Source organism: Nannospalax galili, unplaced genomic scaffold, assembly GCF_000622305.1.
Source record: "Nannospalax galili isolate Female #2095 unplaced genomic scaffold, S.galili_v1.0 scaffold346, whole genome shotgun sequence".
NCBI classification, from domain to species: domain Eukaryota; kingdom Metazoa; phylum Chordata; class Mammalia; order Rodentia; family Spalacidae; genus Nannospalax; species Nannospalax galili.
Genome location: NW_008357637.1, coordinates 1,242,555 through 1,257,980, shown reverse-complemented (window position 1 = coordinate 1,257,980; position 15,426 = coordinate 1,242,555). Strand labels below are relative to the sequence as shown.

General features: G+C 39.8%; 2 protein-coding genes across 7 annotated transcripts in view; one reads left to right on the top strand and one right to left on the bottom strand.

Moving 5' to 3' along the window:
* Positions 1 to 14,253, bottom strand: part of Dcaf17 (DDB1 and CUL4 associated factor 17) — a 48,514-nt gene extending 34,261 nt beyond the window's left edge. For 2 of the 4 annotated variants that reach the window (XR_003847338.1, XM_008855243.3), the window contains exons 1-5: positions 13,902 to 14,253; positions 13,449 to 13,552; positions 11,130 to 11,220; positions 7,491 to 7,627; positions 4,608 to 4,686 (exon numbers count right to left, since the gene is read on the bottom strand). Coding sequence is in view for 3 of the 4 variants with exons in the window: in XM_008855243.3 (XP_008853465.1) it covers positions 4,608 to 4,686; positions 7,491 to 7,627; positions 11,130 to 11,220; positions 13,449 to 13,552; positions 13,902 to 14,027 (537 nt within the window). In the remaining variant the exon portion in view is untranslated. The remainder of the gene's footprint in view (positions 1 to 4,607; positions 4,687 to 7,490; positions 7,628 to 11,129; positions 11,221 to 13,448; positions 13,553 to 13,901) is intronic. The other 2 variants (XM_029557296.1, XM_029557297.1) reach the window with 2 other exon arrangements.
* Positions 14,254 to 14,612: 359 nt separating this feature from the next.
* The window catches only part of Mettl8 (methyltransferase like 8), a 124,814-nt gene continuing 124,000 nt past the window's right edge, over positions 14,613 to 15,426 (top strand). For all 3 annotated transcript variants that reach the window (XM_029557299.1, XM_029557298.1, XM_008855242.3), the window contains exon 1: positions 14,613 to 14,869. The gene's annotated coding sequence lies outside the window, so the exon portion shown is untranslated. The remainder of the gene's footprint in view (positions 14,870 to 15,426) is intronic.

Genomic DNA, 15,426 nt, shown 5'->3' with positions numbered 1-15,426 from the left:
AGTTTTTCTCCATTTAGAATGATGTTGGCTGTGGGTTTGTTATATATGGCTTTAATTATGTTGAGGTATGTTCCCTCCCATCCAATTCCCTCTAGTTATTGAACATAACTGCATGTTGAATTTTGTCAAAGGCTTTCTCTGAATCTACTGAGATGACCATATGGTTCTTGTCTTTGAGCCTGTTTATATGATTTATGACATTGATTGACTTATGTATATTGAACCATCCCTGCATCTTTGGAATAAAGCCAACTTGATCATGCTGCATGATCTTTTTGATGTGTGTCTGTATGCGGTTTGCAAGTATCTGAGTGATGCTGGCTTCATAGAAGGAATTTGGAAGTTCTCCCTCCATTTCTATCTTTTTGAATAAATTAAGTAGTATTTGATGTAGATCTTCTTTAAATGTCTGATAGAATTCTGCTGTTAATACATCTGGATCTGGGCTTTTTTAAGTCGGGAGGTTTTGTATTACTGTTTCAATTTCTTTCTGTGTTAGGGGTCTGTTTAAGCTGTTAATCTCTTCTTGGTTTAGTTTTACTGGCTGTTTAGATATCCGTCCATTTCATTTAGGTTTTCAAATTTAGTACCATATAGATTTTTAAAGTCTTCCCTTATAGTGTTTTGTATCTTTCTGGTGTCTGTTGTGATGTTTCCCCTTTGATCTCTGATTTTGTTGATTTGGAGGTGCTCTTTCTTTTGGTTAACTGGGCTAGTGGTCTGTCAATCTTGTTTATCTTTTCAAAGAACCAGCTCTTGGAATTGTTGATTCTTTGTATTGTTTTCTTTGTTTCACTTTCATTAATTTCTGCCCTGATTTTTGTTATTTCTTCTTGTCTGCTGGGTTTGGGTTTCATTTGCTGTTGCTCAAGTGTGTTGGGTGCAACGTTAAGTTATTTATTTGTGTTCTTTCCAATTTTTTGATGTAGGCACTTAGAGTTATAAACTTCCCTCTAAGGACTGCTTTCATGTCCCAGAGGGTTTGTTGTGTTGTATTGTCCTTTTCATTTAGTTCCAGGAATACTTTTATTTCTTTCTTAATTTCTCTTTTGACCCATTCATCATTCAGGAGTGTGTTAATTTCCATGTATTCATGTGGTGATTAGGGCTTCTTCTGGTCTTGATTGTAAGCTTTATTGCGTTGTGTTCTGATAGAATGCATGGAATTATTTCAATCTTTTTGTATTTCTTGACGTTTTGTGCCGCAGAATATAGTCGATTTTGGAGAAGGTTCCATGGGGTGCTGAGTCCAAAGTATGTCCTTTGGTGCTTGGGTGGAATACTTGGTAGATGTCTGTTAAGTCCATTTGATATATGGTATTGTTTAATTCAGATGTCTCTCTGTTAACTCTCTGCCCTGTTGACCTATCTAATGGAGACAGTGGAGTATTGAAGTCCCTTACTACTAATGAGTTGGGATTAATCTGGGTCTTAAAGTCCTGTAGAATTGTTTTTATGAAGTTGGGTGCACCAGAATTTTGTGAATATATGTTCATGATTGTAACATCTTCCTGATTTATTGTTCCTTTGATCAGAATGAAGTGGCCCTCTATATCTCTTCTGATTAGTTTTAGTTTAAAGTCTATTTTGTCAGATATTAGAATTGCTATGCCTGCTTTTTTCTTAGTACCACTTACTTGGTATATATTTTCCATCCTTTCACTTTACCATAGTGTCTGTTCTTGAGAGTGAGATGAGTTTCTTGCAGACAACAAAAAGATGGGTTTTTTTTTTCTTAATCCATTCACCTAGTCTGTGTCTTTTGACTGGGGAGTTCAGTCTGTTAATATTTAAAGTTATTAATGATAGATGAGTATTGAATCCTGTCATTTTTATTTGTTTATATTCATGATATAGCTGTACTTTTCCACAGGTATACCTTCATTGAATTTCTCTCCACAACCTCTTGGGCATAGTCATTCCTTTCTTCAGCTCTTTGTATTGCTTCCAGAACTCTCTGAATGGCTGATTTGGGGGACATGAATTCCTTAAGCCTATTTATGTCATGGAAGATTTTTCTTTCCCCTTTGACTATAATAGACATTTTGGCTGGGTATAATAATCTGGGTTGGCATCTGTGGTCATTTAAAACTGGGAATGCTTTGGTCCAGGCTCTTCTGGCTTTCATAGTTTGCACTGAAAAGTTAGCTCTAATTCTAATGGGTTTTCCTTTATATATGTGACTTGTTGTTTCTCTTTTGCAGCTTTCAGTATTTTCTTTGTTTTGTACATTTAGTGTTTTTACTATGATGTGCGCTGGAGAGTTTCTTTTCTGATCCTATCTGGTGTTCTATATGCTTCTTGTATTTGTATGGACATGTCTTTCTTTAATTTTGGGAAATTTTCTTCCACGATTCTGTTGAAGATCTGGTCCATGCCATTATCTTGGAATTCTTCTTTCTGTATGCCTATGATTCGCAAGTTTGGTCTTTTTATGGTCTCACACAATTCCTGCATATTCCATTCTTGAGATTTCTTAAATTTTTCATAATCTTTGCTTTAGTGGTCTAGTTCATCCACTTTATCTTCCAGTCTTGATACTCTGTTTTCCATTTCATTCATCCTATTGGTGAGGCTTCTGTCATTTCTAATTGGTTTACTGAGTGTTTCACTTCCTTCTTCATTTCAGCCTGAGTAGTCTTTAGTATTTCTCTTTTCTGATTTTTTTCTGAATTCATTTAGAAGTTTATCCCTATCTTCCTTCAGTTCTTTGATTTCTTTGTGTGTTCTTTAAATTTACTGAATTTTTTTATTATGTTTGTTTTTTTTTTTTTGAGTTCCATGTCCTGCGTTATCTCTAGGTGATTCGCATTGTATTCCTCTAGAGGACAATTGTTATTTGGTGGGGATATGTTATTTTGGTTTTTCATGTTATTTTTTCTTGGTAATTTTGTCATGTGAATTTCTTCTGTAGTTTCTGATTCTTGTGTGACAAAGCCTTCAAGTTTAGGTCTGCTTCTTTTTGTGAACTTTACGTGTCTTTGTTGTTTATTTTTGGGGAATGAAAAGCCGGTTTGTCTAAGCTTCCGGTTCTCTCTTTTGATTTTATATTGTAGTGGCCAGATTGCTTTTGTCTTCAGGAGTTCCCACAGAGGCCCAAGTCAGATGAGGATCAGATGCTCTCAGGCTTTCTTCTAAGGTCTGGATCCCTCCAGGAAAGATTTTGGCCTCAGGAATTTGGGGGTTGGGCTGGCCTGGGAGCCAAGCCCAGGAAAGATGCTGGTCTAGGGCAGCTGATGGCCTTGCCACCCAAAGATGCAAAGGAAGATGGGGGCAGGAAGCGACCCCAACGGCTCCTGGGGATTGCACTGAGGAGCTGGGTTGGTCTGGATGCAAAGGATCAGGAAGAGGAAAGGTCTGCCCTGGCGTTCAGGAAAGAGGCTGGCAGGTTGTACAGACCCTGGGAAGTAGAGGGAGGTGAGGGCAGGGCCAAGCCCAGTGCTCCTGAGGACCTAAGAAGGAACTGAGTTGGTCTGGATGCAAAGGATCAGGTGTCTGGGTGTCTGGGGTGCCAACATAAGGAATGGGACAGGACCCAGGCTAGGAGGAGAGACTGGCGGAGGAGATGGGAGGGTGAATGAGGCTGAAGGAGTCGAGGTGTGGAGGGCATGATCGACTTACCCCAGAGAGAGGCCTGCGAGTTGTGCAGGTCCAGGGAAGCAGAGGGAGGTCTTAATTTGTTTTTTAAAAGGTACATAATCCCAGCATCTGGGAGGGTGAACAGGAGAATTTCCAGTTTGAAGCTAGCATGGGCTACATAGCTAGACTGTGTCAAAAACAAGCACAAAGATAAAACATCTCTTTAAATCCCCTAAACGAAAAAGCACTCTAGAATTGTAACTAATCTACCTGACAGTGTTACAGGAATGTCAAGATAAGGAATTAAACAGAAGAAGGAACTAGACACAGACCCTGTTGAAGGGAAACAGAAAATATAATAATCTGTTTCTTGTTGTAGTTGTTTTTGCATGTCCTATTCTAGGATGTGAAGAAATAAAACCCACAAGAGCAATATCTGTATCGATCTTATAAAAAGTGTTCAATAAATGCTTTCTAAGTATTTCCTCATAAGTCACCAACAGAAACAAATTTGCTGACATATGTCTTTAGACTTTATAAAGCAGAGCATTTGGGGCTATAGAGATGGTTCAGCAGTTAAGAGCACTGGCTACTTTTGCAGAGGACCTGGGTTCAGTTCCCAGCACCCACATAGCAACCAGATAGCAGCTGGCAACTTTCCATAACTCCAATTCCAGGGGATCTGTTGCCCTTTTCTGGCCTCTGTGGGCACTGCATGACATGGGCACACTTGCATGCATGCAAAACACTCATATATATAAAATAAAAAACAAAAAAAAAAGTAGAGCATTTGACTAGCATGCATGAGATCCTAGGCTCAATCCCCAGTACCCCAAAATAAACAAATAAATAAAGAAACAAATAGAAAATAGAAAAAGAAAGCTAATTTTAATAACATGATCCAGGGGGAAAAAAAATGCTTCAAACTTAAATAGCATTCTACAGAAAGCAAAGATCATTAGTTAAAACAGTGTACAAATTCCTAAGGAAGCAAATTCTTGGTTTATTGATTGTTTAATGATGTGTACCTGCTGGGCCAGGGCTGGGCCTTTGTTTTGAGCTGACTTGACCACAATGACTTCTTGAGGAGTGTCCCAGCTCAAGTACCTTTTGAAAGAATGAAGAAGAATTTAATCCTTCGGATCAGTTCCTTTACACTTAAAACACTATAAATAATTTATTTGCTTTTCTACTTTTATTTTATATTGGGGGCAGTGTTTTGTTTTGAGATCTGGCCTGGAACTCTAGGGCACCCAGGCTGACCCTGAATCTGCTGTCCCACTTGCCCCAGCATCCCAAAGCTGGGATTACAGGCAGGAACCACCATGCTCAGTGTGGTATTTTGTAAGTAAAGGGTTTTTTGTAACAAATTATAAAAGCAATCTATTTTTAATAAACAGCTTTTAAAAACAGCTTAAGTAATTGCCACCAAATTCTTATATAGATGTATCTCTATTTAAAAAGTAAATGTAATTATTCTAAAGTCTAAAAAAATTTTTTTCTTTAATAATTTTTTTTTTGAGACAAGGTATCATGTAACCCAGGCTGGAGGGTGACCTTGAGTGCTTGATCCTCCTGGCTCAGCTTTCTAAGTTGGGAGATTAAGGACATAAGCTGTCTCACCCAGTTAAAAATTGTTTTTGATCTAAGAATATTCAAACCTTAGATAACAAAATAGCCAGGGCTAGAGATGTAGCTGAGTTGGTGAAGTGATTGCCTAGTATACACAAGCCCTGGGTTTATTCCCCAGCACTGAGTAAACTAGATGTGATAGTAGATGCCTGTAATCCCAAAACTTGGGAGGTAGAGGAGGGAGGATTCATGAGGATCCTGTCTCAAAATGCAAACAAACAAAAAAGCAAAAAGGAAAAGAAAATAACCACTTCAATTTAAAATGAGTTATAAAAAGTATTAAAATTAGTACTTTTATAAACTGCATAGGCATAGTGATTCCAAAAGTTTAGATCTAATTTACAAAACTAGTAGTTAAAATAACATTTCTTGGATTTCACTAGAATGGTAACTTAACTGAAACAAACAATGGTTCAAGAAAACCCACGAGCATTGTACAAGAAAATATTTGTAAGAGACTAACGGGAAATTTTAAAAAAATCTTTTAACTATTGTGTATAGGTTAGTTACTTATTAAGGATACAAGGACAAGTACTGCAGGGTCACTATCCTCAGATATTCAAATACAGGAGAGTGAGGGAAGAAAAAGAACAGGTTTATAAAACTGAGACAAAAATATAACCGGAAAAACTGAGGGGCTAAGGAGGGGTTTAAAATCTCCTAGGCCATATACTTATGTTGTCAGAGGGCCTTAAAGGACAGTTTTTGCCCCTTGCCCTTCAAGGTCGACTAAGTTCCTGGGGACTATGGAACATCTCTCAAAATGTCCTGTAACTGTGGTGAGTCATCTGTCCTCTTGTTCAGGGAGGACATCGAGACCCCACGAGATAGACTTGAACAAGTGTCCAGTCTACAAAGAGGAGGGTCAACTCAGAGGAAACATCTCATTCATGCTTCCAAGTGAAGCCAGTCATGGTTGAGCAGGACCTTTGATTTTTCTTCACATAGATGGAACCAGTAAAAGAAAGAAACCAGGAGCTCCTCCCAAGCCCATGTGACCCCTGAGGAACAGATCCTCAAATGACCTTAAGTGTAAAAACAAATTGATTTATTTGGGCCAACTGTATGGTCTTAAACACCCAAAAGGAAAGTATAACCAAAGAGTAAAAACATCAGTATATTTCTTAAAGAGTTCAAGGGATTATACTTCTCAGACATTAGGATTAAGTCTATATAAAAAGTTATTTAGACAATTATTTCTCATTGATGATTTTGTTCCTAACCAGAAAGTGCTGCTCAGATGTATGACTTCAAATCTTGGTCTCCAATACTATAGCGCCCACCTGTAGCTAAGGGAGACAACCAGCTATTGTTCTAAAATGATGGACAAATTTGTTTTCTCCCCCTATCTAGAAGCCTTTGAGAGGGAACTGACACTGATTCTAACCACTCCAACAGCTATCAAAATACCCGAGAGCAAATCCCGAATCCATCACTCTTGAGTCCAGCCTTGACATAAGGAAAAATCAGGAAGAACCCAATAGAAGGATGCTTTTGGAAGTCCTTGCCAAGAAATTCCAATGGACTCTCATATGAACAATTGAAAATTTCCCTGTTCTGACTTTTTTATAGTTCCCTGCCTAGAACTTGTAATGCTAATTACTCTTGCCTTTACTTCTCCTTCACATCTCTTATTCACAATTCAAGGACTTTCTTTTCCCCCTAGAGATAAGAATTATTGCTATTTGGGAGTCTTTTAGATAGACCCACTGAAGGGGTACTCCAATTGCTTCACCCTGCATCCCTGTTCAGCATGGAAGAAGCCAGAGCAGTCAGCAGCCCGATTCTCCATTGGCAATTTGGGTAACCGCTTCAGAGAATGGGGTGAGAAGAACAGGAGGTAGGAATTGGTTAGGCAGTTAGGGTAAAAAGACCCCAAAGAAAAGTAGCCAGTTTCTTGGCTAAAACTCACAGTGTCCTTGGGCCTCTTAGCAACATCTGTTCAATACCAAAAACGTCGAAAGTACTTGGGAGCTTATATCTAATCTTTAAAAGATTTTAGGGTTACCGCTTCAGAGGGGGGAATGTTAGGGTAGCCAAAAGCCCCATAAAAATAAATAAATCAAAGAAGAAGAAAGAGAACATGAAGTTATCAGAAAAAAATGATGGGGAGATATGGAAGGAGTTGGAGGGGAGGGAGTGGGCATGGATTTGATCAAAACACCTTATATGCATGTATGAAATTCTCAATATATTATTTATTTAAATAAAAAAAAAATCTCCTAGGCCAAAAGCCTCAAGTTTTTGTAACAAAATTTTAAGCAATAAACATACAATACCTGAACTTGCAATAAGAAGCAAGGTATATTTTCTCCAGGATTTCCCCTGTGGTTGCTGATATACGAAGCAGCCAATTATGAGCAGTCAGTGCTATGAGTGAGGACTTATAATCTGAGGGGTCAGGAAGTATTTCTCCCTAAAAAGAAGTGTAAAAATAAAACTGCTTGGCCATGAACACTCATCAATACTCAATGCTCAAATAAAATAGCTAAATTCTTAGTCAAGTAAGTAAACCAAAGAAAAAATATTAACTGTACAAACGAAGGTGGCAAGGAAAGACAAGATTGTGGACAGTTAATTCTAACCATTAACTTATTTTTTAATGCTTTTAAAATTTACTATTATTATTACTGTATGTGCATGATTTATAAATGGGTGCTCAAGAGTCAGGCATGGTGGCGCACACCTTTAATCCCAGTACTTGGGAGGCAGAGGCAGGCAGATCTCTGTGAGTTCAAGGCAAGCCTGGTCTTCATAGTGAGTTCCAGGCCAGCTGGGGCTACAGGGAAACCCCGTCTCAAAAGAAAAAAGACCAAAAAAATTATTTTATTATTTTTTTAAAATTATGTGTATGTGTGTGTGCCTATGTATGTGGGCGCAATGCTGGAGTTACAGGCTGCTGTGAGGTGTCTGACATGGGTGTGGAGAATTGGACCCAGGTCCTCTCCAAGAGCAGTTCGTACTTTTAACCACTAAACCATCTCTCCAGCCCCCAATGTGTACCCTATTTTAAATTCAAATGAGAAATTAGAATCCAGAATCAATGAAGCCAAAGGAGGACTGAAAAATGAACCTGGTTTTAAAGATGGCCTATTCCACCAGCAAATAGCCCAGGCAAGGGAGGTGCTGGTGGGTTGGGCTCTTCTGTCATTGACATGCTATACTACAGGGTAATGGTCTAATGGAGGAAGAGAAAGAGGAGCAATGTATTGCTTTTAGACTGTAGCATTAAAAGGTAGTTATATGAGGAAAGTCAAGAATTGGGAAGTTGAGGCGCTGGAGAGATGGCTCAGTGATTAAGAACACTGGCTGTTCTTGCAGAAGACCCAGGTTCGAATTCCAGCACCCACATGGCAGCTAACAACCGTCTGTCACTCCAGTTCCAGGGGATCTGACTCCCTCTTCTGACCTCAGTAGGCATTGCATGCACAAGTACACTTACATACATGCAGGCAATACTTGCATACACATAAAATAAAAATAATAAATAAAACGCCAGGCATGGTGGTGCACGACTTTAATCCCAGCACTTGGGTGGCAGAGGCAGGTGGATCTCTGTGAGTTCAAGGCCAACCTAGTCTACATAGGGAGTTCAAGGTGAGCTGGGGCTACAGGGAGACCCTGTCTCAAAAAGATCAAAATAAATAAATAAACTTTTTTTTTTTTTTTTGGTTTTTTTTAGAACGGGGTCCCCTGTAGCCCCGCCTGCCCTGGAACTCCCTTTGTAGACCAGGCTGGCCTTGAACTCACAGAGATCCGCCTGCCTCTGCCTCCCCAGTGCTGGGATTAAAGGCATGCACCACCATGCCCGGCCAATAAACAAAATATTATTAAAAAGAATTGGGAAGTTGAAATTAATTTAGTATTTGCTTAGGACAAAAAGGAATGGAAGAGAATGAGATTTGTCTTGCCTTTCAAATGCTAGTAAAAGAAATGTTTGTTTTTTGTTTGGTTGGCTTTATTTATTTGTTGCTATTTCTGAGACAGGGTCCTATGTAGCCCAGACTGACCCTGAACTTCTGGTCTTCCTGCCTTTACTACTTACAGCTCTCTACCACCATGCTGGTTTTTATTTTTTTTTAACTTACTAATTTCAGAAGTCTTACACTTAATTCTTGCTCAATGACATAAATACTTTTTTACTACAGTGTTTTACCTAAGTATCATTTCATTAGAGCTCGTCCGTTAGCAAGACATTTGTAGCAATATATGTTCTAGGCTTGAACTATTAAACCAAAAATTGTATTTTACACAGTATCTCAAAAAAAATTACAAATTTGGAAGTAGTTTCTCATGAGTACATTAACAATACAATGTTTCTGTCAGTCCTTAACGGAAAATCTAGCTTCATCACAAATAAAAACAAAATAATTTAAATGTTTATGAAATGAGAATAGGAATTAGAATTAAAACCTTATTTTTCCAGGACTGCTCTGTATTTGGGGTAGCTGAATTGGTGTGTTCAAACTTTCATAATTAAGAAATCTACCATCTCTCTACTTCTTCCCTCAAGAAAGTGGTTTAAAAGACTTTAAGTTGCTCAAGGCACAATTATTTACAGCTTTCAATTAAAGAAGAAAAGAGGTTTCAAGCTTCTAATTTTTAAAAAGGAAACTTCTATAAAGAAGGAAAATACCCAGGGGAAAGAGAAAAAACAAAAACAAAAACTTATAGTTGTATGCAAAAACAACAGCCTGGAAAAAAAACTTAACAGTAAACTTAGAATATTGCTGATTTTGCTTTAAACATTACTTTTGATTATCAACTAGGAGTTCTATTTTTCCTAAAGAACAACTAACTAGATTTAAAGGCATGATTAATTTACTGTAGCATTCCCTAAGAGGATTTCTTAGAAATGATGCTATGGAAAACTTCAAAAAACAAAGTAATAGCCTCAAAAAGGGCTATGATTAAAAGAATTTGGCAAGATGATTTAATAATCAGGACACACATCAGTACTATTAGAAGGACTGGTATTAAAGACTGAGAAGTAATTTTATAAATATCCTTGTCTAAAATTTTATTTTTTTACTCAGTCTAATTCCTCCAAATGCCTTTAGCACCTACAGACCAGCTAATATGTCATGAAAAGATAGATGCACACCAGAGCAATGCTGGCCTGACAGAATGAGTTTTATTGTATTTTTAATTTAAAAAATTAGTTTTATTTATGTGTATGTGTATATATGCCATATCTGTGTGGGTACCCACAGAGGCCAGAAGAGGGTGTTTGATCCCCTGGAGCTGGAGTTACAAGTAGCTAAGTAGCTTGGAGTCACTCAACAGGAGCTCAGGGAACTGACTCTCAGGTCCTTTGGAAGAGCAGCAAGTACTCTTAACATATAAATTCTCTCTTCAGCTCCTGTATTTTAAATTTTTATCCTATTATTTTCCTACTGTATTCATGGAGGAAACTTTTAAGAATCTACTTTTAAAGACATACATAATTGTTGCATTACTGCTACACCTGCTTTTTAACATGGGTGCTGGGGATTTGAACTCAGGTTTTCATGCTTGCATGATAAGCACTTTACTGACGGGGCCATCAACTCAACTCAAGGCATTTATTATTACATCAACATCATAACCACCTGAACAAATAGACTTTTTTTTTTCCCGGTCTTTTTGAGACAGGGTCTTCCCGTAGCCCCAGCTGGCCTGAGAACTCACTACGTAGACCAGGCTACATGTATGTGTACAAATGTCACAGCATGCTTGTGGAGGTCAGAGGACAACTTTTAGAACAGTTCTTTCCTTCCACCATGTGGGTCCTAGGGATTGAATACATCAGATTATCAGGCTTGGCAGTAAACACCAACACAATGATCTTTAAATTTTAAAGCTTCATATATTAACAATAAGTAGTTCTTCTAAGCTAAAAATGCTTCAAAAATCAATGCTCCAAACCCAAATCTTACCACTGGACATTCCCATAATAAAGCATCCTCAATTTTTTCTGATTTGGAACATTTTGTCATTTCATAAAGTTTTCTTGGCTCTGATGCAATACTGGGAAAAAAGAAAAATAAAGTATTATTATTATTACTATTATTATTATTAACTGAGACAGTCTTTGCTCAGATTGAAGGTATTTCTTTCACACAATATGTAACAGCAATTTACAACTTGCTATTTGTTTTCCTTAATTGTTTTCTTTTTCATTTTTTCTGATCACAGAATTCATAACGCACAAATATAGGGGTGGAAAAAGCTAAAAACACAAGATTAAAATAGTTCATAATACTTATTATCAAACTACCCCAAACAAACATTCACATTGTGGTTCGTTTTCTTCTAGATTTTCCCTATGTGGATGGAGATACCTGGACATGGCTTTTCCAAAATCAAATTATACTGAATTCTTTTTGAAAAAGTCTTTAAACATTTTTATTTTATGTATATGACTATATATCTCTATATACGTCAGTGCACCACATGTGTGCAGTGCCTTTGGAGGCCAGAAGAGGGTATGAAATCCCCTGGAACTGGCATTACAGATGGCTGTCAGCCACCATGTGGGTGCTAGGAACTGAACCTGGGTCCTCTGGAAGAGCAGTCAGTGCTCTTAATCACTGAGCCATCTCTCCAGCCCCATACTGAATTCTTTCATCCTTGAATATTTACTATAAATTGTTGAATCCACTGAGTTCATAATGTTCTGATACTTAAGAATGAAAAAATCAGCTTAGAATGAAAATTTATGGATACAAAAGGAAATATTCCTTATATGCTTTTAATTTATTTCTTTCAGAAAGATTAAATATATACATCTACAAATGTTGAATATTGTATCTTTCAGCAGCTTCAAGGCTAGCCTGAAAAACTTAGCAAGACACTGTTCAAAAAAAATTTTTTTAAAGAAAAAGGACATCAGTGCTTAGGAAGCCCCAGGCTCAAGCCTCACAACTGAATAAACCCTTTCCCTACCAAAAAAGTGAACACTGTATCCTTGAGGAGGAAAAGCCTCTTAATTTTTCTATTTGCTTACTTTTTAATAGTCTTGCAATACTGCCCAGGTGTTCTTAAACGCCAATGGTCACATGAGCCCCCTTGTCTCAGCCTCCTTCAGCTGAAGCTTCAGGACTGCCACTTCCCTCACTAGTCCCTATACTTCTCTGAGTGCTACTGAGAGGTGGTCATAGGTACTTTCTTTTCAACTGATGAATTTTAAGCTATTGCTAACAATTCTTAGGATGGCATTTTATTTACCTCTGATATTCTCTCAGTAATGCAAAACTTTAAATCAAACAGAATGTCACAGGAATAAGAATCACATGATGCTGGACATGGTGGTACACTCCTTTAATCCCAGCACTTGGGAGGCAGAGGCAGGCGGATCTTTTTGAGTTGGAGGCCAGCCTGGTCTACATAGCGAGTTCCAAGACAGCTGGGGCTACAGGGAGAGCCTGTCTCAAAAAGACACACACACACACACACACACAAAAAGAATCAGATGAGGTTTCATGTGATTCTAACCTGTGGGTACAACATCCTGACTGGCATGTTAAAAACAAAACAAAAGAAAAACCTCCTATATTATTTACTGTTGGAACAGTAAGCAACGGCATTTACTTTAATGAAATTTTTAAAAATTAAAACTACCTCCAACTTGGGAAAGTAATGATCTGGGTACTAAATGGTACCAAAGAGTCACCCTTAGTTTCACTAGGTGCAATCATGAGGGTTATGAACATCTAAGAAAATGTCCAGATTTCCACTTCTAGCATGAGGGACTTTGTAGCCACCATTTTCAGAAAAATTGATGAAAATTATCAAAGGACAGCTGTTTATAGTCTCTGTTTATAGTAATGCAAAGCACATGAGAAGCATTTAGTGGTAGTCTACAGTGTTTAAACCAGGGCATGTCCCCTTCTTCCCAGCTAAGCAAGATGTACCTAGAGCATCAGCTCTAAACTGTTGTGCCAAGATAGCCTTCTCTAGAGCAGCATCTATTTATTTAGTAGCCAGCCTTCTTGACTCTGGCCTTTTAGATGTCATAAAATAATAAACAGTACTTTAAGCAAGCTATTATTTTGCCTGTGCTGTAATTTTGTGTGAAACTGGTATTTACAAAGATGAGACCTGCAACTTTGGATCTAACTGGATTTTTAAATTACATGCATTTCTCCATCTAGTTTTATTATGGGCTCATTTTCCAATTTCACCAACGAAACCACGTGGTTCTATAAAAACTACAGTAAGGTGAATTATAGCAAAAATTATCACTAAGAAGTTACCTGCTGATGCAGCACCGATAATTGTCAAAATATATTCTTCCTCTCTCATAGGCTATAGGTGACTTTGAATGAGTTGTCCAAACATTCTTAAATTTAGTACTTTCCTGAAACACACAAATAATTTCAGTTTAGGAAAGAACACATAACCCTCTACCACACAACCACTTTATGGTAGATCGCTAATTTATTAACATTATTTTTTAATTCTTCCTCCCCTGCTCACACGTTTTGGTTTAACTGGGTGCCGAACTTTTAAGCCGTTTGCAGAAAAGCAAAAGTAGCTTTCAAAAACTAAAACCACTTGGTGACCCCATTAACACCTGTTCACTAACACCCTCGAAGTTGTGCGCATATCCCTTTCTGCACACGAGCTTCAAAAGAGAATTGCGCGCGTAAAAAACTGCACCCCAGCAGCAGCTTGACTCCAGGTGCCCCAGGAAGGCGGGCGGTCACCTGGCACACCAGCTCCCGCAGGATGCCCAGGTTAGTCCTCTGCACCACGCCCGCGTCGCGCGCAAAGAAGCCCAGAGCCCTAAGGCTCAGCCTGCGGCACACATTGGCCTTCGGGGTCGGACCCATGGAGGCTCCGAGTCTGCAGGGCCGAAGGAAGGGCGCACCCCTCGCTTCCTCTAGGGGTGGCAGCCACTACCTCCGAACCGCAAGGGAAAACTAACGTAGGAGTCACGTGTTAGGCACACGGCGAGAAAAGAAAAGCAGACACTTCCCCAGCACGCAGCAAAGGTAAAGAATCAACCGCCACTTCCGGGTTTTTCTCTCACAAGCTCTCCAGCAGCGGGCAAAGATATGGCTGTACCTCGCGGCGCTCCGTAGCCGCTCCCTCACCGGGAAACGTAGTCCCCATTGCCCCCTGACTTCTTAAAACTACAATTCCCATCAGGCAACGCAAAGCTAGGTCTGGTCCCAACCTCGCCTCCAACCTTCCATAGCCCCGCCTCCAGCCCGAGACCCCGCCCCAGCCCACCCAGGCCCTGCTCCCAGCCCCGCCTCCAAGCCCCCGAGGCCCAGCTCCCAGGCCTACCTCCAGCCCACCGAGGCCCAGCCGCGTTTCTACCTCCAGCCTACCTAGGCTCTGCTCCCAACCCCGCCTCCCAGCCCTCGGAGGCCCTGCTCCCAAGGCCCGCCGAGGCCCCGCCTCCAACTCGCCTCTCTGAGCTTAAACCCGTTGCGCCGTAGGGCTGCGCGGTGGGTCCGGTGGCCTTCCTGGGTGCACGCTGCACTTCGGGAGACCCTTGGAGGCGCTGTGCCGCCATCTCCTGGTGCCACTTCCTGGGCGTGTCCAGCACTAAGGGAGCAGTCTCTCACCGCCCGAGTGCCCGGACACCTTTCTGCCCTTTCTTTGGCTCTGCGAGGTTCTGGCCAGGTGTCAGAAGGGGCGTTGTGCCCAGTGGGACCCTCCAAAGGTACGCCCCGCGGCCTTCTGGCAGCGCACGTGGGACGTTGTGGATGAGGTGGACTTAAACTCTTGGGTGTATAAACACTGTGCTTTTGTATTATAATCAGTGGTAGGAGATACTGCCTTTCCCATCAAAGTAGGATTGAATTTCTCTTTCCCAGAGGCCCGCCCTTGTGTGGCCAGCGGGGACCCTGCTGGTTTTGTGTTAATTGCTGTGTTCTCCTCCTTGCTTTCATTTGTTTTCCGTTACAGGGAATAAAATATGCAATGCTTACATTCTTACTGGACTACTAAAATAATCCAGACTGACTTCTCTAAGTAAAAGATAATATCCCCTGTTAACTAGCCCTGCCTGTATATTCAAAGTTCCCAGTACACTAAAATTTCAATACCTGTATACCAGATACCGCCTATTGTTTTGTTGTAAACTCCTTTAGTGTGGTGTCTGCATCTCCCATGTGATCTTCTTCACAGATGCTCAAGAGAAAATCAGAGCACCAGATTGGTAGCTTTAAAAGTACACTACTAGGTGAATGTGCAGGTCAATTTAAGTGCTTAGGGAAG